This window comes from Rhinatrema bivittatum, chromosome 6 (genome assembly GCF_901001135.1).
Source record: "Rhinatrema bivittatum chromosome 6, aRhiBiv1.1, whole genome shotgun sequence".
NCBI classification, from domain to species: domain Eukaryota; kingdom Metazoa; phylum Chordata; class Amphibia; order Gymnophiona; family Rhinatrematidae; genus Rhinatrema; species Rhinatrema bivittatum.
Window position 1 is genome coordinate 105,619,661 of NC_042620.1, and position 21,045 is coordinate 105,640,705.

Here is a 21,045-nt window from a genome sequence, read left to right on the forward strand (position 1 = left end):
GAAATTTAATGTGGACAAGTGCAAGGTGATACATATAGGCAAAAATAACCCATGCTATAGTTACACAATGTTAGGTTCCATATTAGGTGCTACTACCCAAGAAAGAGATCTAGGCGTCATAGTGGATAACACATTGAAATCGTTAGTTCAGTGTGCTGCAGCAGTCAAAAAAGCAAACAGAATGTTGGGAATTATTAGAAAGGGAATGGTGAATAAAACGGAAAATGTCATAATGCCTCTGTATCACTCCATGGTGAGACCGCACCTTGAATACTGTGTACAATTCTGGTCGCCGCATCTCAAAAAAGATATAATTGCGATGGAGAAGGAACAGAGAAGGGCGACCAAAATGATAAAGGGAATGGAGCAGCTCCCCTATGAGGAAAGACTAAAGAGGTTAGGACTTTTCAGCTTGGAGAAGAGACGGCTGAGGGGGGATATGATAGAGGTGTTTAAAATCATGAGCGGTCTAGAACGGGTAGATGTGAATCGGTTTTTTACTCTTTCGGATAATAGAAAGACTAGGGGGCACTCCATGAAGTTAGCATGTGGCACATTTAAAACTAATCGGAGAAAGTTCTTTTTCACTCAACGCACAATTAAACTCTGGAATTTGTTGCCAGAAGATGTGGTTAGTGCAGTTAGGATAGCTGTGTTTTAAAAAGGATTGGATAAGTTCTTGGACAAGAAGTCCATTATCTGCTATTAATTAAGTTAACTTAGATAATAACCACCGCTATTATAGCAACGGTAACATGGAATAGACTTAGTTTTTGGGTACTTGCCAGGTTCTTATGGCCTGGATTGGCCATGTTGGAAACAGGATGCTGGGCTTGATAGACCCTTGGTCTGACCCAGTATGGCATGTACTTCCTGAATTACAACTTGCCTAAACTCAGATTTGGAAAAGGCAAGTAATTAAATCTAAAATCCAAATTCTAAAATCTGAAATCCAAAATCACTCCCATAGTAAATAATGAGAGGAGAAATGTCAACAAATGGGATGATTTTGCTCATACCTTGACATGAATGAACCTCACTCATAAGTCAGGGTATGTTAACTAAGATCTGTCTCTCAAATTCACTGCTAATGACCTTCTTAATACTTATATTATTCTAAAAAGTGCTTCCTTCTGGAATTCATAAGATGTTATATGTGCAGGAAACATGTTTAGATACACCTGGAAGTTCTTTTTCATCAGGCCAGTGGCACCTAATACAATTGGTACTGTTTCTGTATCTTTCTGCCACATATTTTGTTCTCTTCTCTGAATGTCTTCTTTGTGGCTATGTCAGTGCTCTGGATGGACTTATGCCAATCTTGAGCATAAAAACATAAGATATGCCATACTGGGTCAGACCAAGGGTCCATCAAGCCCAATATCCTGTTGCCAACAGTTGCCAATCCAAGTCACAAGTACCTGGCAAGTACCCAAACATTAGATAGATCACAAACTACTATTGCTTATTAATTACAGTCACAGCAGTTTATGGATTTTACCTCTAGGAACTTATCCAAACCTTTTTTAAACCCAGTTACACTAACTGCTGTAACCACATCCTCTGGCAATGAATTCCAGAGCTTAATTATGCACTGAGTGAAAAAGAATTTTCTTCAATTTGTTTTAAATGAGCTACTTGCTAACTTCATGGAGTGCCCCCGGTCCTTCTATTATCTGAGAGAGTAAATAACCAATTTACATTAACTTGTTCAAGTCCTTTCATGATTTTGTAGACTTCTATCATATCCCCTCTCAGCCGTCTCTTCTCCAAACTGAACAGCCCTAACTTCTTTAGTCTTCCCTCATAGGGCAGCCATTCCATGCCCCTTATCATTTTGGTCACCCTTCTCTGCACTTTCTCCAGTGCAGCTATATCCTTTTTGAGACGCAGTGACCAGAACTGCACACAGTATTCAAGGTGCGGTCTCACCACGGAGCAATACAGAGGCATTATGACATCCTCTGTTTTATTTTCCATTCCCTTCTTAATAATTCCTAACATTCTGTTTACTTTTTTGATCACCACAGCACACTGGGCTGACGATTTCAATGCATTATCCACTATACGCCTAGATCTGAGGGCTACTGGAGACAAATAAAAAGCACATATGTATTTGAGCGAATATGTGTTTATATACATGTTTGTGAAATGGCATGGAGGATATTAATGGAGTACCTGTAGTGATAACTCTTCCTCCTATGTTCTTCAAATATCTTTTTTCAGATTGTGACAAAAGTTGTTTTTACTTTCTCAATATGTTGCATGTATTTACTTTTACAACCATTGTTATATAAGTTTCTTCTGATACTTGACTACCAGAAGCCAAAAAGGCTTTGTCTGAAACAACACTATAGCTGTTGAGGTTGTAGGAAAACCATAGATCCCATGAGTACTACCTTCTTTTATTTTCCTAACAGCTCTCCCTATGATCAATGGGAAGATTAAAAAATGTATTACATCTATAGGCAATTCTCCAGCGTTGAAAAAAAAATTTAAGTATGGTAAAGTACTTTTCCCAGTAGTATATAATGATACCAATCAATATCTTTTTCTTCTAAACAACAGCCCATTGTATTTTAAACTTACTTAGTACTGTATTACAGTCATTCAAAATAATGCTAAAATTCCCATTAAGCTTACCACTGTTCTGTCTGTTCCATTTTGAAATGCGCTCCAAATTTTATCTTGTGTAGTATCAGACCAATAGATACGATTTGAAACTGAATCAAAATCAATAGCCACTATATTCCGACCATCTCGAACCAATGAATAAATGTTGTGGGCTTGGGTGGTGATGTTGTCAGCCACAATCTGGTTACGGCTCGCCACAAGTAGCAGAAGATTCCTGGACTCTGTAAAACAAGTTAACAAAAATTATTCAAGCAGCTGAAAATAGGGTCAGCCTTGGAGAGGGGGGAATTGGGACAACCGTTGTGATGGCACCCCAAACGATGGTATAGAAAAATTGTCAAATAAATATCCCTATATGCCGTGCCACCATGGTAGCCTTGCCCTGATATCACTTCCTAAGACCTGGTGGGATGGGACTGACTGCAGGGGGAGCAGTCCACCATGCTAATGCTCTATTTTCAGGTTTGCTACCCCTCTCTCTCTCTCCCCCCCCCCCCCCCCCCATGACCTGGATGACACTTCTGGGTTCACAGTCACTATATCAGCCCCAAGGTTTTCACTTCTCCTGCCAGTCCCCTCCAACTGCTGGCTGCAAATAAACTTTGGGGGCCAGCAGAACCTTGTAATTCATTGGACACCAACCCCAATGAGAGGTAAAAAAAAAAACCAAAAAACCTAGGCTACCATTACAGCAATGGGGGCTGCAAAAAATATAGGCCTCTTAAAGGAACAAAGTCTGGCACCTAGCCCCATCAATGTGAGGACTATCCCTATCCCTGTTCCTTAACTTTTGTGGGGGGGGGGGTCTCCCATTTTTCAACATTTAAGTAGATGAGAGATAGATGGCCTCTCCCCTGCTATTCAACCTTGAGAAGGAGTCCCACACAGACAGATTTACCATCCTATTAGCACATGTTAATACAGACTTGGTAATGCCAAACTTAACTACATCTCATGGAGCTGTAGCTAAGTTTTTGTAACAATGTCTGTATTAACTTTAATGTTTGCAAATTAATTCAAAACTAATTTCCATGCCATTAGCATGTGCTAATTAAAGTGTGTCAACGGCCAATGAAGACAGACGTTGTAACACTGGCCCTTGATATGGTGTGGGGATATCCTTACACTTATTTTTTTCATGTGTGTGACTGACACACACACATTCTAACTGTTGTGGGTGTGGACCTTTGGACTGAGGTGGAGTTGGTGCCACCTACTACCAACTTATTTGCTTCTATGTCCTGGTAGCAAAAAATCTAAAGAGTGCATGCAATTTTCCTCCCATTAGGAAATCGATCTCTATATCTTCCATTTGTGTGATACGGAATCCTATCAGATGTTTGCATCTGAAAAGTAATTGATTTTTATGAATCTATATCCTATGTTCACAGACTGAAGTTCTTCCACTCATCTTCCCTTTTCACCCCTTCCTCTATAGTTCTGTTCACTATTTATTTATAAAAATATAATACCCTGCCTTTCCTAGATATTAAAGATGCACATTTGTTTGAAACAAATGGGTAAAATACAACAGATACATCCATTTTTGTTTTATTTGTGGGCCCCTAAAATGAATGGAGAGGCCCCACAAATTTAAACAAAAATTTTAATCTAGTTTCTGTAGGTTAGCCATTCAAGTTTATGGCCCATTCAACTCTATGGCTGTTCTGTGAGCACTGAACAAACAAGGGCAGGTAACTATAGCAACTGACTGTTGCCTGAATGACATCACAGCTTCCCGGGAGCCAAAGCAGGATGAGTTGGCTATTAGACCAGATGGAGGTCAAAATATGGTGAAGCATCTTTTTCACTAGCTTATAGCTACCATCTAGATCAAATAGCGCTGACCTCCTCCCACTGAAAGATCTGAACATATGTATGAAAGTTTATATTTCCTCTCTAGCAGTTGATAGAGAAGGATCTGGTTTTGAGAAGCTTCATGACAGTTCAAAAAAACTTTTAAAAAGTTGGCTTCATCATTAATAAAGGGCTGTTTCTGATCTTCTCTGCTACAGTGATCTTACTCACTATATCAGAAAGACAGAGGCAGTGAAATTGTACTTTCTCTGTTCACTGGGGGGAGAGTAGGAGTGTGGAAATTGAAGCACTGCTTTTGTCTCTGTCAGAGTTTAGTGCAGTGCAGTGAGGTTAGTACACTAAATTAAGGTTAAGAGGATATTTTCCATGCGGCCTGCCTTGGTGGTTCTGTTTAACTTTCTAACATTTAGTGTGTGTGTGTGTGTGTGTGTGTGTGTGTGTGTGTGTGTGTGTGTGTGTAAAGAATCATTCAGCAGTGCACTGCACAGCACACACATACACTGTACATATTTTTGTGTGTTGGTGTGTGTGTGTAAGAGAGACAGACATTTCTCCACACAGTATAGTGGTACTGTAAGTAATGGTACAGTATCAATAAATAAATTCCTTTGTGGTATCTGAAGCCCCAGTAGGCACTTTAAATTCCATCATGTCACTGAGAGGAAAAGGCAGAGGAGGGAATGGCAGCCTTGGCAGGGTTAGAGGATTTGCTGCTGAAACAGCCCAGCTAGTAGCAGTCCTGCCTTTAAACTGAAAAGAGACTTTATTAGCTGCAGATTGGCAGGAGTGGAAGGCAGTTCAAGATAGAGGCAACTGAAATTGGGACAGTGTGCCTGTCCTTCTCCCTCTTGTTTTGGAGCAGAGGGAAAAGGCAAGTGAGCCATCCAAGGCTGGCATAAGCAGGGCAGGGACGTGGACTGAGACAGAGAAGTGCAATAGCCAAAACCAGCAGTACATCCATCTACATTGGTTACTTGCTTCTGAGGCAATGGATGCAATATTCTCAAAAACTGATTCTGAAGAATCTTGCCTGGGATTCCCCAAATCAGAAATTGATGAGCTGATAGTGAAGAAAATTTGGGAGGTTTAGTCAGTAGCATCTTATCCTCCAATGCAGTGATAGGGAGATAAATTATACTGACTGTTCTGAGAACAACCCTCAGGAAGAGCTGGCAGTGCAGGTAGAGAGCATACATGATGCCCCTGGCAATTTTCCTCAGGAACCACCCTCACCCTCAACTCCAGTGGCAGCATCAGCCCCCAAGGATGAAAAAAATAGATTGCAAAAGACATTCCTAATCTACAGGCACTTTAAATTGAGGAAGGATTGGTGTCTTGCTCAGTGTATTTGTTAGAACTCGCTCCCGCTACAAACCTACCAGGATCCAACGCTCCTCCCTTCACCCCAAAATGCCACCACTGTTAGCAGCAGCAGCTTCTTCCTGTCTGCATGCCAAGCAGAGCATTTCACTGACCCGTACTTTACGCACACTACCCAAAGCTACAGGAATTGATGGCAGTGCAGCAGCTCCTTAAAGGGCCATTCCTCCCACTACTCCTCGCCTCGGCAACAGGTCTCCTGGTCCCCTCAGGACCTTACAAACCCCTTGGGAGGCTCAGGACAGAAACTACTTTTTTTTTTTTTTTTAAACCAACTGAAAACTCACAGAACTCACTACTCTGACTCCACAAAGCAATCAGCACAGACTGTAGGCCTTGCACCTCTACCATCTGTAGGCCTTGCACCTCTACCATCTGCTGGAGACAGAGAAATACTGTCAAAATGTATGTGGCACCATCCTATATAAGGCGGAGTTTTGTTTTGAAAACTTCTCTGTCTCCATCTGCTAGGGAGGGGGGGGCAAAACACAGGAGTCTGGACTGATCCAGGTACATACAGGGAAAGGGCCATTCCTCCCACTACTCCTCGCCTTGGCAACAGGTCTCCTGAGCACTCAGTCTCAGTGCAAGTTGCTTCCTGAGTTCTCTGTGCTTCCGGTATGTGTGTTTCCCTGCCTCTGTCCTGCTCTTGTTCCCCCTGGTTCCCCAGTCTGGTCCTGTTTGTCTGTTCCTCCTCCAAATGCCTGTTTCTAACTGTTTCTCTGATTGACTTCTGCCTGGTCTTGGACCTTCCTGGATTGCTGCCTGGACCTGTCTCTCTGCCTGGAACTGGATCTTGCTGTCTGCCACCTGCCCAACCATTTGCCTGTTTCAAACTGTTCTTCTGGTTTTACCTCTGCCTGGACTTAGACCTTCCTGGATTGTCACGTGGACCTGTCTCTCTGCCTGGAACTGGATTTACTATGTGCCACCTGCCTTGACCTTTTGCCTGTTCACCAGATCTGCTGTCTGCCGCCTGCCCCAACCCATTTGTCTGTTCACCAGATATGCCTATTCTTCAGAGGTGTTGCAGTATGTAGACTCATTGCAGCAAAAGGTACAAGAAAGACTGAAACCTCTCACACAAAAGAAAATACATGCTTGCCACACTTTGTGATCCCAGGTGAAAGGGAGAATTGCCCTCCCATCCCAGTCTCATACATATGAAGGAGATACTGGTAGGTAGGGTGAGTGAACAGGGGTGCCAGAGGCAGAGGCATAGTGAAGATGTAGCACAGAAAAGTGTGGCCACCCCAGAAAGTAGTACAGGCACAAGCAGCAGCCTGGAAACTAGCACTTTCTCCCCCCATCTCAATACACGAAATCCACATTGCCTGCACAGAACAATCTCTCCTGACACAAACCATAGCTAAAGCAGCTGGCAAAGAGAAACCCTTGGCCCAGCCCAGCAAGGGAGACCCCAGCAGAAATTTCTGTGACACTATCTCAAATAGCCCATGGAGAACATGTACACAGATGCACTGACATATTAAGCACTCATGTTGGCAGTATGGCCAGCCAAAGTGGCTCAATATTATCTTTCTGTCCACCAACCAGTAAACATGTCTTTCTCAATGGCAAGGGACATCATGATCCCTCATTGTTCCAAGTTGGCACCAGAACTGCTGGAAAAGTTGGTATTTTTGAAAATCAATCTGCTTTCGTTGGACTTTCCAGAATTTCAATGCAAGTAGCAAGAAGACTGAAAGCACCTTGGAAGTCTTGCTGTCAGTCTGCCTAGTATCATGCCCCTGATGTACCACCTTAGGGGTCTTGCTACCAATATGGCTACCTGGCATGCCCCAGATTTATCACCATTGCTGGCTTGCTGCCACTATGTCTAGTGCCATGACCCAGATGTACTACCTTGGGGGTCTTGCTGCCACTAGGCCTAGCTGCCATGCTCTGGATGCTACATCCTGTGAACTTTAATGTCTTCTTGTTGTTTATTTATTTATTTGTTTATTTAATAGCTTTTATATACTGAAGTTTACAGGATAACAACCTATTACATTTAATAACAGTAGAACCATGTAGCATATTAGAACTGATCACCTTAAAACAGTTTGTTAAACAATAGTACTGAGCAAGGTATTACAGTGGACAATCAGGTAGTTATTAACATGTCATATAAAAACTTGTGAACTTCATCAATCGCTGGGAGAGTTTAAATTTTTCTTACTTGGGAACTTCATCAATCACTGGGAGAGTTTAAATTTCTCTTACTTGGGTAAAGTTGGAATTGGATGGAAGAATCTTATCACGGAGAGTGGTGAGATGCAAAACAATTGATTAAATAAGAGTAACTAATTTAGGAGTCTGTGGATAGGTGTGTAGTGTCACGAGAAATGTTCTCTCTAGAGGTTTAGTATGTGCATGACGGAGAGTGTTTATGTGTAAGAGCAGTTGTGAGCAAATTAACCAATGCCATCTTTGAACGTTTGATTGAATATCTATGTTTTGAGTTCCTTTTTGAAAGATTTGATGTCGCTGAGTGAGCTTAGGTAATCTGGTAAGGAGTTCCATAATTTCAGTCCCGCAATGGAGAAGGCTCTGTTCCTAGTGTTGGAAAGCTTTGCTAAAGGAAGAGAGGGTATGACTAGATGCAGTTTACTGGCGGATCTTGTCGTGTGTTGAGAGTTGTGTTTCTGGATCATGTTATTGAGGGCGGTGTTGTCTGCTTTGTATGGTGCTGGATGATGTCTGGATGAGTATTGGATGAATCCAGGATGAGTGCTGTCCTGTGTCCTGGGGCTCACGAAGGTGCGCACTATTCGTGAAAGGCCAGCAGGGTTAGGGTGGGTGCGGTTATACTCACCACGTGGGTCCTGCAGCGTTTTCTGGCATCGATTCACAATTTACTTATTTGTCCCCGTTCCGGGTCCTTGCTGGCTCACCACTTGGGCTGTTTGCTACTTGGATCCCAGCCTAGAACTTTCATCCTACTTTTTCTTGATTATACTGAGGTATTTTGTCCCCAAATTAAAATGTAAAAAAAAAAAAATAATAATACAAGTTTCTCCTACCATCCCATCTCTTTTCTGGTTCTCTTCCTTACTGGTTTGTTGTACATCTCTAGGTTCTCAGCTTTGATCTCCCACCCTTTTTTCTTGGCTATACTGGGATATTTTATCACCAAAATAAAATGTTAAAAAAATGAAAAAAAATATGTTTCTCCTCCCACCCTCTCTCTTGTCTAGTTCTCAACATTATTCTTTTGTGGTATACCTTTAGGATTCCAGCCTAGTTCTTCCTCCCTACTTTTCTCTTGTTTATACTGGGATAATGTATAATGTACAAAAAATTAAATAAATACAAGCTTCTCTTTCCACCCCCATCTCTTTTCTGATTCTAACAAGAGTAACATAGTAACACAGTAATTGATGGCAGACGAACACCTAAATGAACCAACCAGTCTTCCCAGCAAGTTTTTTATTCCTTAGTGTAGTAATTTCCACTCCATGAAGATTATCACAATTAACATGGGTTACTCCTTTCCTTCATCTCCATCCTTTAGCCACTAGGGATCCCCTGTGTTTATCCCATTCCACTCCCAATCTTCAGAAAAAGATGATCCCAGAAGCAGTAATACAGGGATACCCACTGTGGGCTCAGTGATAATCTGAAAGGCACAAGATGTTACCAGAAAGACAGAGTGGATGCTTCTTCCTTTTCTGACTGGGGGGAAAAAGTACAAGAATAAATGTATCTCAGAAAAGAAGCAAAGAAATTCAGCAGGAAATTCAGCTGAGAATTTTCCCATGTGTGAGCAAAGTGCCAGTAAAATCAAAGGGATCCTGTATCTCTGAATTCACAGCAGAGGTGGGCTGTGTTGATTTCCGGAGTCAACCACTGAGGCAGCTGGAAGACATATGCAAATTGGCTGCATTCTCCCCAGTACCAGACTGGCTGCTCAGGGAGCACAGGGTGGGAGCAATCCAGGCCCAAGGAGGATTGTGGTGACTCCAAAATCAACCACTGAGGCAGATGTTATGCAGATTGGCTGCATTCTCTGTCTGGCTGCGAGGGCAATAATAATGAAGTCTTAGCAGAAATGCAGGCACCTAAATAGTTGAGTCTCTCTGGCAGGTTATGCAAGGAACCTAGAAAGTCAAATGTTCAAGCAACAGCTATACTGGTGTTGGTAGTTATTCAGATTATTACAAAGCTTTGTGCTTATACATGGGAAGGGAGGGGGTGCTAAATGTGTATTAAGTGAGGGATTCTGTATACTCATTTATCCAAGATGGTAGAGTGCAAATGTGAAAGAGGACAACAACTGTCTTAGATAAGGAATGATATCTTACAGGCAGTCATGCTGTTTGGCTGGCAAATGGGATATATCTTTGCAGCATTGATGGGAATAACTGGACAAACTGGATGGGTCAGTTTGTCTTTTTCTGCCATCAATTACTGTATCACTATGTTCTGTGCAGCGTGAGAAAGAATGTTGTAGGATGAATATTTCCAGATACTTTTGAGGTGGCTCAAGAATTTTGCAGAATAAATGCCTATACAAAGTGCAAGAGTAGCTTGTCACAATATTAAACTTAGTGAAAATAAGTTAGCATCAGATCGAAAAATACACATACAGTGCTACTGATGATTTTTTTTAGATACCTGCAGAATTTTAAGAATGTGTTCCTCACCTGCTGTTTTACATGTCCTTCCATTCGGTTCTATAAGGTATCCGTCATCACAGTGACACCTGAAAGAGCCTCTTTCATTGTAACATTGTTGGCTGCAGAAGCCTAGAAGGTCACACTCATTTATATCCATGCAAGTTTTGGAGTCATTTGCGAGCTGGTATCCCACTGGACACATACACTGGGCTCCAAAAGGTCCTTGAATGCAGGAATGTGTACAGCCAGCGTTATTATCAGAACAGCTCTCCTGATCTGGTGTAAAAGTCAAAACAGAAAAAATGTTGAGAAAGCTTAAATGTATGGGGTGCTCGTAAAAAACAAAAACAAACAAGCAACCAGACTTTGTTAACTGCTCAGTGTACACCTGCAGATATCTAATAAATACAGCTGAAGAAATATTATTTCTTTATTTACCACAATCAAGTCTGGATAATGTTATTTATTTCATTAGAATGCCTAAGCTAATCAACTACATTTAGCAAGAGGGAAACACAACTTTTCATGCTGTATGAAATGCATACTGGCTTGAATCTCTGTATTTTTAAGAAGGTCTTTACATATCATGAATATACTGTAAATACCAAACATGAGACAGCCGTGATCCACATGACATATGTTTGGACTGTGAATTATTCCATGAACTGTGATTCAGAAACATTTATTATTAGTAAGAACCCAAATTAGCCAAAAGTACCAACAATTCTCCAAGACAGATTTCATAAAGTTAGAATTAAACAGATTTCACAGTCATACCTGGCTGAGGTTCATCTGAAAGTGTGCATTGATTAGAAAGAGGAAGGAAAGAAAAAAGAGTATTAAGTTTAAATCAATCAGTATAATCACAAGCACAAATTCAGGTCAATGGGAGGTCCATATTCAAAAGCATTTAGCTGGCTAACTCACAATTAGCCGGCTAAATTAATATTTGGGCACATATCTGCCTAAGAAGTTAGGGAGCTAAAATTTAGCTGGCTAAGGGGGTCACATTTACTAAAGGTGTTCTCCCATTTTATGTCTATGGGGAAAAATGCTTAGTAAATGATCCCCTAAGTTAGAGGCATTCTGGGGGCTAAGTTTGTCCGGCTTAATTTGCTATCCAGACTGTGTCTGAATATGGGCCTCTGGATTTTTCAGCATCTCTTGATTATATTGATCAAAGTTAAGAGGACAACAGAAAACATTTTAGATTAAAAAAAATCTTGTGTCTTATCATAGCAGTGAATGATAAGCCTCCACCTTGCCTATTTCTGAATAATCAACAATGCAAATTCTAATTTTTTCATTTCTATTTTTTTCAATTCTATTTTTTTCATTCACATGTTATAAATATAGCTAGAATATCTTATGACTGTAACTTAACTGAGTTTCTAGGATTCATAATTAAATGGCATAATCAAATGCTCCATGCCTTGTTTCACTATTATCTCAAGAGACTTATCTTGTAATGTCAGTAACAGCCCAACAGTTCCTGTCCTTCCTGCATTACATATGTTTAAAAAACCCATAAGAACATTTTCAAAGAAAACTTACTACAGAGTGGTGATTCATCAGCCCCATTGGGACAGTCAGGAATATTATCACATACTTTGCTGAGGTTCACACACACGCTATGGCCTGGACACTGCCACTGCCAGCTGGGGCAGCGGAAAGGCTGAGTAGGGCAATCTCGTTCATCACTCATGTCTCTGCAGTCATTGTCCCCATCACATATCCAGGCACGATAAATGCAATTTCCATTGTCACAGCGAAAACGAGATGGTGGGCAAGTTCTGAGGGGGCAAGTGTGGTGTTCATCCGAGCCATCCACGCAGTCAGGATGCCCATCACACTCCCAGCTGGCAGGTATACAGCTTCCATCTGACTGGCACTGGAACTCATTCTGGTGGCACATCCCAGGTGGTCTGGTTGCTAAAATTATTAATTTTTTTTAGTTAGGCCTTTTACCAGCAAAATATCAATTATTATTAAAATCACAGAAATTAATCATAAACAATAACCATTTGTTCCCTGAAAGATTTAGTTTAACCAAAATAAGCTAGATCACCTGATCTTGAAAGCATGAATTGGCTTAAACTATATTTCATTTACGTGTAACTATATCATCTTTGGTAATGCATGACCCAAAAAAACTGGACTAAGGAATAAAGTAAATGCAATACAACTCAAACTTTACTGATATTATGCACAGTTTATTATATTACTTACAATGTATTGGTGGAACATTTACTCTGTATAATAGTAATAAATGTTTCTTCTCAACTGTTTAAAGTGGATATTAAAGAAAAGTTATTTCTTTACTTCAGAGGTAGCATCTCACAATCATAATGCAGAAATTGTTCCATTATCTAATAAACGTTATTATTTACAGTAGTGTCACTGCAACATGAAATGTGAGATTCTGAAGTAATAATAGATATGTGATTAAGGCTGCACAGAAAATAAATCAAATAACTTCATTGAAATAGTCCATATCAATGCTCCCTCTAAGTTGCATGGTGCAGTGAACATACCCACCTCACCTGGCTCAAACCATGAGATGGCTGCAGCACACCCAGCAGTTAAAACACAGTCAGTAATTTCCCCATCCACACCCAGCAGCTCAGGGGGAATATTGGTCCCAATTCTTTGCAAAACATTTTTTTTAAATTCTGCTTTTTGGCACTTCAAAGTGTACATTCACATGCTATAGATATTTCCTTAACCCCACAGGGCTTACAATCTAATTCTGTACCTGAGGCAACGGAGGGTTAAGTGACTTGCCCAAGGTCACAAGGAGTGACAATGGGATTTGAATATTGGTTTCCTTGGGTTGTAGCCTGCTGCTCTAACCACTAGGCTACTCCTCCACTCCATTTCTTATTTCTTTTCATACTTCACCTTGCAGTAAAATATCCATGCACTTCCTCAGCACATTTAATATTCAAGCCTCATCTCTAGTATTTCTTGACATCCTCCCTTGCATTCTCCTTCACATGCTAACTCATTTATCTTTCTCAATTACTTTAACCTACCCATAAAAGGAAATTCTCCCAAACTACAGTATTTTTTTCTCTTTCTGATATCTCAGCTAGCATCTACGGTTCAGATACAGGTATGAGTCCGGGGTTTAGTTATCTCCTGCATTTCATTACTCTGTTTTGATTTGCTTTGACTGTTGCTTAAACCAGTGGTTCTCAACCTTTTTAGTGGTGGTTTACTGGTACTGCATATATAACACTTTACCCTCTGCAATTTTTTTAGAGCAGTGGTTCTCAACATTTTTTCAGCTGGGACACACCTGACAGATGGTTCTCATATGCATGACACACTGAACATGTGACCGTCAAGGGGCTATATGCAAACATACACTCTGCATTCACAGGAACCCCCTCGACCCCCAACAATGGGTCAAAACAGAACTAGGTCATTAACTATACAACTCACCAACAAAAAAGATATTCTGGTTCTGGTGACATCTCAGTAAAAGCAAAACACACTCCCTTTACTACTAGGTACAATACCCCTCCTTATGAAAAGACAGAAATGTACCACTAATGCATATCTTATTGAGAAAACACAACAAATAAGATTGAGACAAATGCCTTCATGCTAGTAAAATACCTCACCTCGGTCACAAACAAAACCGACCTTCACCAAAAACAGAAAGACCACAAATTATAAATATGGAGACAGAAACTGGAATGGAAAACCAAAAAAGTCACTCTGCATGCAGTGCAAACCTGGAGAAAAGGAAACAAATATAGAACCTAACATAGTCCCAGGATATGCAATAATGCACACAAACTAATCTGCACAAAGTTACACCTGCATTATGGCTTGCACTCCAACAGTAACAACCCTATCTATGAAAAGGTAACACTACAAATATTAAACTAGGCTCTACACACCAATATACTTCTTATTAGGAAAACAGAATAAGCCAAGCTGCTATAGACCCCCACACAGAAATAATTGTAAAACTATACTAATAAATATTTCAAAACAGCTGATGAACAGAATAACATCCAACAATTAAAAACTCATAAAAATTATTTAAAAATTGTCCAAATACCAATTAAATATTTCAAAACAGATTACATAATACCCAATAATTAAAATGGCAGTCAATCAAGAAAAATAAATGTAAAAAGACACCTTTACTTACCATCTCCAGCAACTCTCCTAATCCTTTCTCTTGCAGGCCAAAAGCACACACCAGAAGCAGCAGCAGCTGCTGCAGCTCTGTCCTCACAAACCTCTTCTTAGGGCCCACAACCAGTCACTCACTCACACACACATACCCCAAATTAGACCCCCATGACCAGTCTTGGTCTCTCAGGCACACATCAGTCATCTTCGTGACCAGTCTCTCTCTCTCACCCAGGAACACATCACCTCCCTGACCAGTCTCTCACTCAATCACACACAAGCTCTTATATTCAAGCTCAAAATCACACACAAATGCTCTCGCACCCATTCACACCCACACACACCAGCACACACCCATTAACACCCACACACACCAGCCCTCACCCAGGCTCCCATTCACACCCACACCCACCAGCACTCACTCAGGCTCCCATTCACACCCACACACACCAGCCCTCACCTAGGCACCCATTCACACCCACACACACCAGCCCTCACCCAGGTACCCATTTACACCCACACCCATTCACACACCACACCCATTCTCACATGCATGCACCGAGCCTCACCGCCAAACCTCTTCTTCCTTCGCTGCAGGGATGGGCTCCAGATCCGCTGCTGCTTTACTCCAGTGGGACTTCTTTTTCACCACCACAGGGATGGACTTCTGTGGCGGACTTGCTTGGCCAGGGTCAGGCTTCCTCTTTGCCACCACGGGGATGGAATCCCGTGGCGGCATTAATTTGTTGGGGTCGGGTTTCTTCTTTGCCGCCACGGGGATGAGTTCCCGTGGCGGCCTTGCTTCATCGGGTCGGGCTTCTTCATCACCATGAGGATGAGTTCCTGTGGCAGCCTCACTTCAACACTGCCACTCCTCCCAACCCCCCTCCCCCGGCCTATGCTATGTCCCTTCTTCCTACTTCACCGGCCAATCAGAAGCTTCTTCCCTTCTTCCTACTCCCACTGGCAGGTAGAAAGGAGGAGGCTTGCCATTGGCCTGAGGGGTCAGGGAACAGGGAAGCACAACTGGGGCAGTGGGATACTGGGAGCTGCGAGACACCTGCCAGTGCTTGGCGACACACTGGTGTTTGTTTTCTTTAAAAAAAAATGAAATAAACATTTAAAAAAAACAGAAAAAAAGAAATGGGGCTTCTTGAGGCCTCCCATTGCCACCACCCATACCTTCCACCAAAAAAAATGCACACACCAGGATCCTCCCGGTACTAACTTCCCGATTTAGAGGGGATAAGACACAGAGGCCTAGACCTAGGCCAAAGCTTCGACCCTGCATAGCTTAAACCGGGGGTAGATCACCGCGACCTTGGCCTAGGCCCTACGCTAGGCCCAGGATTGAAGGCCTCATCCCTACGCTGTGGCCTAGTCCAAGACCCTACGCTGTGGCCTAGTCCAAGGCCAGGTAGCAATACCTGACCTTTGGCCCACGATACCAGGGCCCAGTCTGGAGGCTAGATCCCAATGCCTGGGCCTCAGCCTGAGTTTGGTCTGGAGGCCAGGTTCGAACATCTGGGCCTCAGCCTAGGCCAGGGCTGGGACAAACATCCAACACTGGGGTCTAGCCTGGAGGACCAGTCCTGATGCTAGGGCCTTGGCCTAGGCCAGGGCCTGGGTCCACACCCGACACCAGGACTCGACCTGCAGGCCAGGTTCTGACGTCTGGGATTTGGTCTAGACCAGGGTCCAAGCCCAGGCCCAAAATTGGGGCCAAGCCCGGAGGCCAGATCCCTAGCCTAGGTCCAGACTCAACTTCTGGACTGGGCCCCAGTATTGGGCTGGTACCATGGCTCTGGCTTTGGCCAAGGCCTAGACATCAGAATCCAGCCTCAGCCCAAGCATCAGCCCTGGGCTTGGGCTGAGGCCCAGTCATTGGGACCAGGCTTAGATGCGATGTTGGATTCCCATCAGATAAGGTAAGTGGGAAATTTCCCATGCCTGGGCCTTTGTTTGGGTCTTGGCTGAGGTACCGCATTGGTGACTTTTTTTCACGATTTTCAAAATGGAATGAAATTCCATTGAAATTTTGTCAGAATTTAAATCATTTCATTTTGAAAATGCCCCAAAACCAAATAAGAAATGTTATCTCATTTCCAATTTTGTTTCTCCCGAATGCACATCCCTAGTCTATACTACTGATGTTAAATTGATCTCTTTCTTGATACTGTAGATCCAAACAGAGTTGTGCATTTGTTTTTAAATCATATGAAAAATGCAATAAAACACACTTTCATTTTGTATCTTTTCAAACGAAATGAAAAGAAAAACCCAATGAAATGTTGCCAATATCCCCCTCCCCAGAGCACTGCCACAGTAAAAAAATGAATCCCTTCCATCCTCTCCCCCCCCCCCCTCTCTGTACCCATCTGCAATAACTCTATCTGTGGGGTCAAATAGGTCAAAACAAGAAAGAAATAAACCCTAGTCATTCCTGCTCTGCCAAATTCCATTGCCAAACTGACATAAGCCATCCCTCAGGTTAGCACCATTTTGTTGTGCAATCAATATCGCCATTTTGAAAATGGGACCTGGCAGGGCAGGAGTCACTGGGAATCACTCCTGCTCTATTTTGACTTATTTAGCCCGACAAATGGGGCAAGTTCTTGTGTCTAAGATAGAAGGACGGGAGGAGGGCAGTTATCTTTTCACATTTAGCAGTGCTAGGAGGGTGCTGCAGTAAGGAAAGGGGTAACCTGACACCTTTGTTTCTATTTTTGGGGTTTTTTCTGGGGGGTTTTTTTTTTGGTTCAGTTAAATGAAAAGAAGCAAAATAAACATCAAACAAAAGGAAAAAAATAAACAAAAGGAAAAAATGAAACAAAATAGTTTCCCATGCACATCCCTAGATCTGAAGGTGCGCTATTCATACTATGCAGAAGGATTCATTCCCATTGCTAACAAAAGCATGGAGAGGAATTTCTTTTACAATATTACTGTATTTCTCAGCTCTCCAGCACATTTCTTTTCCCAATAAACACATAAAGATATCCTTTTCCAAGATTTTGATTTTTCTATCTCAAGAATTATACTAGAATGACTGACTAAGGTCCTTTCTCTCTGTGCTTGAGCATTCATGTATATTTTTTTAGGTACTGTACTGCGTGAGGTCAACAGCAATGCAGAACGAGTGCGTCTGTTCTCATCTGTTATGTACCTTCCCATCATTTCTTAAAAAAAAAAAAAAAATCTCCAAATTCCCCTGGTTCATTGTATGTTTTATGTATATTTTTCATTAGATTTTGTTTCTGTAAGATGCTTCTCATTTCTGTATCAGTGGCATCTACTTTCATTAGTAAACAATTTTGTTTTCAAACAGATTGCTGGGGGTAAATGTTACTTTGTAAAAACAAGATTTTTGTGTTACTTAAGCATGCCTGTTCTATGGTTCTCATACTGTATCTAGTCGATTCACTGGTTAAAAGACAATTTTCACACATTCTTTCGGGAGGTGACATCAGAAGACTATGACTTCCTATGTCGGGTCCAGAAAAATATCATAGAGTGTTGCATTTCATTGCAGTTACTTTTATGGGAGAAGAAGGGGGGAGAACTACTTAAAAGCATTATTTGAGAGGGTTGGAGTTGCAGATAAGAAAAAATCTACCAGAGATCAAATTAAAATAACATTTTTTTAAATCCACTGCTTGAAATTAGTTCATTTAAACTTACTCTAAGAAACAGCCATAGTATTTCACACTGAAGAATGATTATGTTGTGTTCTACTTACGACAATCAATCTCGTCTGAGTGATCATTGCAATCAAAAACTCCATCACACCTGTAGTAAGCATTGATACATTGGTTGCCACTTGCACATTTAAACTGAGAGGCTGTGCAGTTGTATGCTGAAACAAGCAGACATTGTATTAGTAGTGTCTTTAGATACAAGTATACTGCATATGTAATGAGACCTTCTAAACAAACAGCCTAGCCTGTCTGAGGATGAAATCACAGAACTGTTCACTTCTGTAAAGTGAATCAGAGATTGACTCCAGGTTCAAGTTCATGTTCCTAAGGCTAGCTCAGGCTGTGAGTATGGAGGAAATCCTGTTCACAGACTTCAGGTGTAAAAATCAAGTACCATGCAAATAGTGATCCTGTTGGCCATCTTCACAGCAGCATGAAAGAGCTCTCTCTACAATCTTTGTTCTCTTTGTGGCAATGGAGAGTATTAAAAACCTGGAGCTCGATATTCAGATACCAGATAGCCAAATAAGTAGTACTTATCCATCTAAGTAGTGATTTATAAGGGGATAGTCAGCAGAATAGTCATGCTGCTGAATATCCTATCTAACCCCTAGATTCATCAAAATGCTATAAATTTCACATGGTTAGGATAATTTTTAAGGTATCGCAACACGCACTATTTTAGCACTTCGCATAAGTATTTTTCCACAATGCATGTTAAATTTATTGTGCCCGCGATATTTTCACTTCACAACTTGTGAAGTGCCCAGACAGACATTTTCCTGTTTTGGGCAGCTCCTGGCTAGAGAGAGAGACAGAGAGACTCTTTATAAGGTCTCATATTAGTCATCTATTTATACCACCCAGGTAGAGAGTGTATCAAGGTAGGGTGAGAGTACATTTAGAAATCTCATACTCCACTCCCTCTCCTCTCTCCCCAAAACAGGATTCATGATAAATATCACAAATCCTGTTTCAGGCATATTGCACAGCTTAACACCAGGAAAAAAGGTGTAGTTATTTCCGGCATTGAAATGTGAAATAAAGTGTGTTACATTATTGCACCCATTATCAATATCTCTCTCCGCTTGTGATGAGAAATGAAAATATAAATATATTCCTAAAATCTCGTACTCTCACCTACAAAAAAGTTCTAATGAACTTTTTTTTATTATTTACTTAATTTAATGAAATAAATTGAGAACAAAGAGGTAAGTTTCATATTACTGGTACATGCCTCCGCGGCCTTGCTCCCTTCTTGTAGTATAATCATTAACTTGCCTCCTTCCTCCTTTTGTCCATTTTATTTATGTTGAAAATAATTTTTATAAAATGTTTTTTTTACATTTTTTTTTTAAAAAACAATTGTAATCTCCACCTTACATAACAGGATAATCCAACTTTTTTTCTTTCAAAAATATTTCTAGCTTTAATTGGATAACCAAATTCTTTTATCCCTATGTTCGTGGAAGATTATATTTAAATCTCCTTTTTATCTACACGCCATCTATTTCAAGTTTCCCCGAAGGGGTTTTTTATGAACGCCAATTTCTTATATTTTAGACTGCCACTGTCCAACATTAAACATCCCTCATTTTCATAAACCCCACCTACACTCTTCCCCTTTGACTAAATGTTTGGAATTTGCATATGTATCGCGCGATACGAAAAATAACACATGCGTTAGGACATTATCGTGGGCGTTAATGCCCTAATGCATTTTGATGAATGAGCCTGTAAGTTTGCCGAATATTTCTATCCAGCTAACTTAGGTAATCAGTAAGCTTTAGAATATCTAACCAACAAAGTTTAACTATTAGATCCTGCCCTTTCAGGATCAAGATGTCCCTGGGGTGTCTGGCTTTCAACTGAGAAAAATGGAATATTGTCTGTAGATCACAAATGAAGACTCTGTTAATTAGAACTTAAACCATCCTATTTGCAGTTTAAATCCAGTTTCAAAAGTCACTTGCTGCAAAAGTTAAATGAGTGCTGTATTATGTTGCAGGTCTTCCGGTAATCACAGCCCCAAGTTTCCTGTGACAAGAGCTAGAAAATTCCAGGGAAAGATTCTACAACAATTCTGTGGTACAACTGAATAAATTTAAATTACTTTGTCTGTGAAATAATATAAATTATTTTCCACAGTAAAAATAAAGTAATTTTTCAACCTTGTTTTGTATTTATTTTGTTTTATGGTTTGGAGAATATAGGGTATCAAATCAATGGTGTTCATTCTCTAATGCTATCGCACGTGATAGCTAGCTCGTGGTGGCGTCGGGGCGAAGTCAGCCCCGGAAGAGGAGGAATTGGGGCAGCACCGGGGGCCAACGCTGCGGACACATTGCTGGCGGCAAAAGATAAGATTCCTTATCGCCGCCAGTTTCGCGCTGAATAACTACACCTTTTATGGTGTAGTTATTCGGCGCGAAAACTGGCAGCAATCGCTCCCGGCTATCGCAGGACCGCCCCCCGCTTCCACCGGATTCTCTAAGGTCTGCGACCCTAGAGAATCCAGGCCAATATGGGGCATGAGAGGAGATGATCAGAAATGGAGAGGGGAATCAGAGTTGAGAAAAGGGGAAGACAGGAAGGATCAGGGAGAGTTAGGGAGGAGAGGCAGGATTGATTTAATCAATTACTTAGTTGTATTTTAAACTGCCTTTTTTTGTAGTGCTCTCAAGGTGATATAGAATTAATCTGTAAAACTAGCAATATTTAACAAACTGATGAAAAACAAA

At 41.2% G+C, this 21,045-nt stretch overlaps 1 protein-coding gene across 3 annotated transcripts in view; it reads right to left on the reverse strand.

The window, feature by feature from the left end:
• Nucleotides 1–21,045, reverse strand: part of LRP2 (LDL receptor related protein 2) — a 769,913-nt gene that overhangs the window by 447,539 nt on the left and 301,329 nt on the right. For 2 of the 3 annotated variants that reach the window (XR_003857363.1, XM_029605679.1), the window contains exons 24-28: nucleotides 18,346–18,462; nucleotides 12,009–12,386; nucleotides 11,232–11,246; nucleotides 10,482–10,730; nucleotides 2,644–2,855 (exon numbers count right to left, since the gene is read on the reverse strand). Coding sequence is in view for 2 of the 3 variants with exons in the window: in XM_029605679.1 (XP_029461539.1) it covers nucleotides 2,644–2,855; nucleotides 10,482–10,730; nucleotides 11,232–11,246; nucleotides 12,009–12,386; nucleotides 18,346–18,462 (971 nt within the window). In the remaining variant the exon portion in view is untranslated. The remainder of the gene's footprint in view (nucleotides 1–2,643; nucleotides 2,856–10,481; nucleotides 10,731–11,231; nucleotides 11,247–12,008; nucleotides 12,387–18,345; nucleotides 18,463–21,045) is intronic. The other variant, XM_029605680.1, reaches the window with a different exon arrangement.